The sequence below is a fragment of the Beta vulgaris genome, chromosome 4 (genome assembly GCF_026745355.1).
Source record: "Beta vulgaris subsp. vulgaris cultivar EL10 chromosome 4, EL10.2, whole genome shotgun sequence".
Taxonomy (NCBI): Eukaryota; Viridiplantae; Streptophyta; class Magnoliopsida; order Caryophyllales; family Amaranthaceae; genus Beta; species Beta vulgaris.
In genome coordinates this window covers 7,555,224-7,561,890 of record NC_079205.1, presented here as the reverse complement: position 1 = coordinate 7,561,890, position 6,667 = coordinate 7,555,224, and the positions used below count along the sequence as shown (strand labels likewise).

At 38.8% G+C, this 6,667-nt stretch overlaps 1 protein-coding gene across 1 annotated transcript; it reads right to left on the bottom strand.

Annotated features, from left to right (window-relative positions):
• Positions 1–1,609: 1,609 nt before the first annotated feature.
• LOC104907165 (uncharacterized) lies at positions 1,610–2,218 on the bottom strand. Its single transcript, XM_010696052.1, has one exon. It carries the CDS (start codon positions 2,216–2,218, stop codon positions 1,610–1,612), a length of 609 nt encoding a protein of 202 aa, XP_010694354.1.
• Positions 2,219–6,667: the final 4,449 nt, after the last annotated feature.

The following is a 6,667-nucleotide window of genomic DNA, read 5'->3' as shown; positions in this document are numbered from 1 at the left end:
TGTATTGTATCTTCGATAATTCGTAGTGATTGTTTGATTCAAAGCTTAGTCTATCATAACAATTGGAGTTAGCGTAAAGTATACATATACTAAGTAGGAATTCAATCTTTATGAGATTTTTATTTATGCACAAGTATGTTGTTTTGTGAATAATTTTGTGCAAGTCGTTAGCCATTTATATTATAAATGGGAGGAGGATTGTTGGAACATTTATACATAAATGGACTTAAGTGTACAAGGCAATGAAACAACATTGGATACCTTGTGTTCTTGGATTTTAGTTGATTATGAGGGATGTTACTAGTCATTGATTTAGCATTAATCTTGATGGTTAAGTGTAGTATGTTACATGGGGTTTAATACTCATTAACATGCTAATGAATTAAGATTTTAATGAGTTCTTCAATGGTGTTTCATCACTCCTTTGTGACTAATGGCATCCTAGGTTGATGGCTATAAATAGGCCATTGTAGTTCACTTGTGAAGAAAGAGAAAAAAAAATGTTAAGTGTTCTATCCTCTAGACACTTGCTTGCTCTTTGAATTTCTAGTTAATTTTCATAGAGTGTAAATCACAATCCAAAATACAAGGTTAATTAGAATTCACTTTGATTGATCATATAAGTGAATTACATCTCCATTGTATCTCATTAGTTATTTTGTGGTAACCCTATGATCCTAGAGGGGCGAAATTAAACTAATAGGAAAGCGTAGATTCCTTGCCTTGGAGTGATATATCCGGTTCTCTCATTGATCACACCTAACAGAAAATCCATGACATTAGGCCCTGGGTGACCAAGACGATCATGCCACAAATCATGAGAAGACTGGACGATGTGGGCAGAGTGAGATGGATGAGCTGATGAAGATGATAAAACAGGATAAAGGTCCCCTCTACTGTTGTTCCTCATAATGGTATTCCCACTCTGAAGGTCCTTCACGGAAAAACTATTAGGGTCAAATTCAACAAACACATTGTTATCTTTAGTGAACTGACACACTGAAATGAGATTTTTAATGATTTGAGGCGTATATAGGACGTTGTTAAGGGTGAGGGGACAGGTGGTGGTAGGGATATGAGATGTACCGGAACCAATAACTGGAATAGAGTTACCATTGCCAACATAAATAGAACGAATAGTACTCAAATTGGAAGAAGGGACAATAGTACCTGAATCCGCAGTCAAGTGAGAGGATGCGCCAGTATCCATGTACCAAGAATCATCAGGTTAGTGTAGGGACATAGTCTGAAAAGCGGCGCCAATATCCGTAGGTTCAAGAGCATCAAATTCCGTGAGGTGAGCTTGACCATAGCCACGGGGCTGTTGTGAGCGGGCCGAAGAGCCACGCCATTGCGGCGCACGAGGCTGCTACGGTGGTGCCCAACCGGACTGAGTGGGGTACGGGCAAGGGGGCACATTCTAATATGGGGCAGGAGGCTGCCACTATGGGTAGTAAGGTGGTGGGTAGGGGGGCATATAGGGTCGCGGCTGCACCGAGGCAGCAGGTCTAGCAGTAGCAGCGCGGGGTTGCCCGCGACTGTTGTTGTTGGTGCGTCTGGTGGTGCGAACACCACGAGGCGGCTGAGGATGTGACGGTGGGTCAGACCATTAAGGATTGTCAGACGGCGGCGAGGGTGGCGCCACCAGGGCGGCCGAAGCAGGGGCAATGACCTCACGCATAGATTTGCGTTGTTGCTCCAATTGGAGCATGCTTCGCGCCGTTTCAAACGACGGAACTTGTTGATTAATAAAAGAGGCCACAATGTCAAATTCCGGTGGTAAACCACGAACAAGTTGAAGAACAAGTCTATTAGGAGTGACCGGGCAATCAACATCCGAAAGTTGGTCGGCTAATTCCTTGAGGCGATGACAATAATCATCAAGACTGGGCAAGCAAAGGTCATCGGAGATGGATTGATAAATCCATTGTAAAACATGGGAGTCAATTTCTTGCCAAGTGGAGAAGGCGGCATCTGTGGAAACCGGAGGTGGCGTGCCATCAACATGGTGAAGCACTTTATAGCCACGAAGATGAAGTTTGAATAGTTTGACCCATGAGGAATAGGTGACCTTTGTGCCGTCGAGAACTCGCACCTTGTGTTGAATATTGCTCACGATGTAAACCGGGTGGAGAGGTTTGTGGTGTGAGTTACTCGAAGAGGAGTTGTCAACGACCACGTCATTGGAGAGATGATCAAAATCGGTATCACCGACCATTGCTGAGGCTAATGGCGGGGAGTCGGATGTGTTTAGAGAAGAAGATGGGAGGGCAGCGGCGCACGTGGCTGCCGGCGGTCCAGGAAGAGGGAGGAAGGAGAAAATAAATCACCTTGCTCTGATTACCATGATAGATAGTGAATCCCCTGATTAGGGTTAGGATTATCATTAAGAATATATAGTCATACAAACTAGGAAACATGACTAAGCTACATAAGGAAACTAATAACATATTAACATAACTATGAGATACACAATATAATACAATCTAATATAAAGGTATCTTAAAGGTGGACAATCTCATTACCTATTTTCCTATTTTCAATTGACCTTGCCTATTCAATCTGAGTAGATTGACGTAATGCGAGTATATATAGAGTTATGACGCCGTAACAATGTTCTACTCGTCAATCACAAAAAAGGAGATGGAGTATAGAAGTGTATCAAATGGTAGTTCAAAATAATGTTGTAAGATTCTTTATATAATCAGAAGACACTCAAAATATCTATATATAATTTTTGAAAAATGCAGAAAAGTGTCTTTAACAAAGTAAACTTTTTTTATGAGATATATCTTTTTTCAACTTTTGAATAAGAGAAATAAAGGTAGTTAAATACGCATATTTCGAATTTTGATTTTAACAATAGAGAAGCATATGAAAATTTTACGAGTTGCATAGTCATGTAAATAGGTGGTTACATAACCATTGCTATTGCTCTATAAATTTTTTTTGAGCAAGATATAAGGATGTTTTTAAAAACTAGCAAACAGTGACTTGAAATAAAAATTCAAACATGCTATTGTTGTTGTCGCTTAATATATAATTTTCAATCTAACAAGTCATAGAGCACTCTTGATGGTGACATTCAATATTATAAAACTACAAATGCTGGACCTTAGAGCGTTGTTACTTATGAACTAAAAAAGCTTGTCATTCTTCTCTCTCTCAATTTTTTTTTCTTATCCTCAACAAATTAATCATGTCTTGCGATCAATTTTACTAAATGCATCCCACTCATGATCAAAATAAAGTTCGCCATCTCCATCTTTCTCCTAAAGTATGGAAATTTAAATGAAAAACAAAAATAAAATCGAATAAAAGTATAGCAATACGTTGTCTAATTATATAATCATTGATATAATACAGTTAACTCTATTAATCTGTCTTTTTTATAGATATTAAAAATTAAAAATTTGATTTCGAGAACAAAAAAAACTTAAAAGTCTCCATTCCACTTGTTCATAAATCTCATGACATGTTTTTCAAATAGGTCATAAGATGACCTATTTCAAAATTATTAGGTTAGTGCAATTCTTTTTTATCATGGTTGATGATCAATTTAGATGCACAATATAACCATGAATGAGAGTTGTCTTAGGAATTCTGAATTAATTTCTATTTTTTTTCCTTTACAATTACGAGATGAGTGAGATCACCATTTTACACTTTTTTTTACAAATTTTTCCCTTAAAAGCTACCTCGATCAGATGTCTTAAAACATTAGTAAGATATAACAAATTAGGAAAAATTGACAATAGAGGTCTGAACTTTGGGTGATAATTTTTAAAAGGTGAACTATTGATCAACCTATGAAGGTCCCAACTTTATGGGGTCTTAACTTTTAGCGGGTCTTAGTGACTTAAAACTGGCTTAATAGGTCATCACTTGTAAAACTTGGGTCACATCAGAAGGGTTAATTGAGGGAGAAGAGACTAGGTGAGATTTAAAAAAAATCTTCAGTTTTAAGTCGTCGAGGCCCGCTAAAAGTGAAGACCCCCTAAAGTTGGGACCTACACAGGTTAATCAGTAGTTTAGACCTTTTAAAAATTATCACCCAAAGTTCAGACCTCTATTGTCAATTAATGTAAGATTGTCACTATCAGTAAAATGAAGGAGGCTCGAAATTAAACTGTTTGATGCACATATATTGTTTTTTTTTTAACATTATTTCTCTTCGTTTTTCAGACAATTGAAGTTTTGTATTATATTCATATGTACTGCCTCTTTTACCTCACACAATCGAATAAGATATATTAAATAATAAAGATATGTGTGTTTATAGATTCGAACTTATAGCCTCTCATTTGAGGTACACCTACACTAATCAACTACTCTACGATCTCATATGTTGTTCTTTATGAGAAAAAAATTATTTAAAGATAAGATAATACTTCTATTAAATACAAATGTATATGTTAATACTCATCATAGTGATCAGGTTAATTCTAATGATAGCATGTACTACTTTCTAGTACTCTTATATTAAAAAAAACGCTCTTCAAGTTTTTAAAATCTATATAATTAATACTACTACACCATTTAATTATATCGATTATATTCTTACACATTAACCTAAATTTCGAAAACGAGACTATATCATATTATTTGCAAGTAACTATACATGTAGTCTTGTAATGCCGAGGCTACATTAATGAATAATTCACAATATGATTTATTGTGTAGAAATTTTAGAAGGAACTAGAAGATCATTTGCTAAGTACAGCCCAATGCCAATAATTCATTTTTTTTACTCCTCTCAAGTGTTCGATTTAAAACTTCAAATTCACACTAGTAATAAGTCTGGAGAATCGCCTAGGCCAACAACTAATTTCCAACCCAAAACCTCCTTTGTTTTTTTTCCCTCATCCTCTTCCACATCCTCACAAAAACCACACAATTTTCACTTTTCTCTCATCATAGCCACCCTTCTTCCCACCTCTCCCTTTCTCTCTCTCTTTCTCTTTCTGTCTCTCTCTCTTACATTCCTTGTTCGAATTGCAACTCCAATTCCAATTATAAGCGAAGATTAGATCTCATATCAGATTTTGAAATTCCAATTGCAACTACTCCAACATCACCACCACCTTTTCTCCTCCTCCGCATTCGTTTCTCGCTCTTCTCATTCTTTCTCCTCCAATGTCTCCCTCATCGTCGTTCTCGTCACCTCCTTCCTCCTCCTCTTCTACTTCACAGTTATCTCCAAAATTTGTCACCGTTAGGGGTGTTTAGGAAAACCAGGCTCGATTGACTTAAGCCACCGACCTAGTTAACCCGCTTAAAAATGGGTACATTTTTTAACAATTCGCAATTTTGCCGGGTCAGGTCGGGTGCCAATTTATTTGGCTAACCGGATACCTAGGTACCTGATGGTTTTTTTTAAACTTAAACATCCTGCAGTTTATTTAGGCTTGTGACACTCAGCTTATCTTCACCACAAAATTAATAGTCAAACTTAGGGTTTGTGATTTGCGAATTGCGACTCCACCACGAGACATGGCAGTGGGCACCGCGTTACGACAACAGTTTGTCACAATTCACCATGGATGCTCTTATTCTTCTTCTCTCTTACTTATACTTTGATTTCCAATAACCTTGATAATACAATAAACGGTTTTTTCACCAAATACCCCTGACAAAAAAATTTATTCACCAAATACCCCAACTTTTTTCCGAATTCACCATATACCCCTGAGTTTTAAAAAAACTCAACAGATACCCCAAATTTAAAAAAAAAATAACATAAAATGCCCTTAATGACTAACGGTGGTTAACTCTGTTAGTCATTATCGTTAATTAACCTTAAAAATCCCTAAAAAATCCTAATTAACCCTAAAAATCCTAAAACCCTAACTAACCTAAAACCCCTAACAAATCCTAACCCATTCCCAGCCCACCAAGCCTACACCCACCCCCAATCCTACCAGCCCCTTACCCCAGCCATCCCCTACCCCTCGTTGTTGCGCCTCCCTATCACCACCACCCCCGCAGCCCCTACCAACCACCTCCCTTGCAGCCCTCCAACTTTGTTTCTGCACTCACCTCCGTTTCTCTCTCCTCCTACGACCTTGTTCCTGCACCCACCTCCTGCAGCAGGATATCATCGACGGTTTCTGCACTAGATCCGCTATTATTCTCGAAAAAATCCGCCTTTCCTCCCTCACACACACCGGCGCACTAGATCTGCCATTCATGTCAAAGAAATCCGCACTAGTTTGCAATTTTGTGGCGGATGAGGGCTGGTAAGGGCTGCGGGGGTGGTGGGGATAGGGAGAGTTAGGAGGGGGATAGAGAACCGAAGGTGGGGGTGCGGTAGAGGCTCGAGAATCGTAATTTAGCGGTGGCTGAGAGGGAAGGGGCTAGTAGGGGATGCGGGGGTGGTGCAGGTGGGGAGGTGCGACAGCGAGGGAGATCAAGGGGGAGGGGGTGGCTGGTGGGGCTAGGGTAGGGGGCAAGTGGGGTTGGGGGTGTGTGTGGGCTTGGTGGGCTGGGAATGGGTTAGGGTTAGTTAGGGGTTTTAGGTTAGTTAGGATTTTAGGATTTTTAGGGTTTTTTAGGGTTAATTAACGCTAATGACTAATAAAGTTAACCGTAGTTAGTCATTAAAGGCATTTATGTTATTTTTAAAAAATTTGGAGTATCTGGTGATTTTTTTTAAAAGTCAGGGGTA

Bases quoted from the DNA above. Each gene is read 5' to 3' on its own strand.
- LOC104907165 (XM_010696052.1), bottom strand. From the start codon at position 2,218: ATGGTCGGTGATACCGATTTTGATCATCTCTCCAATGACGTGGTCGTT.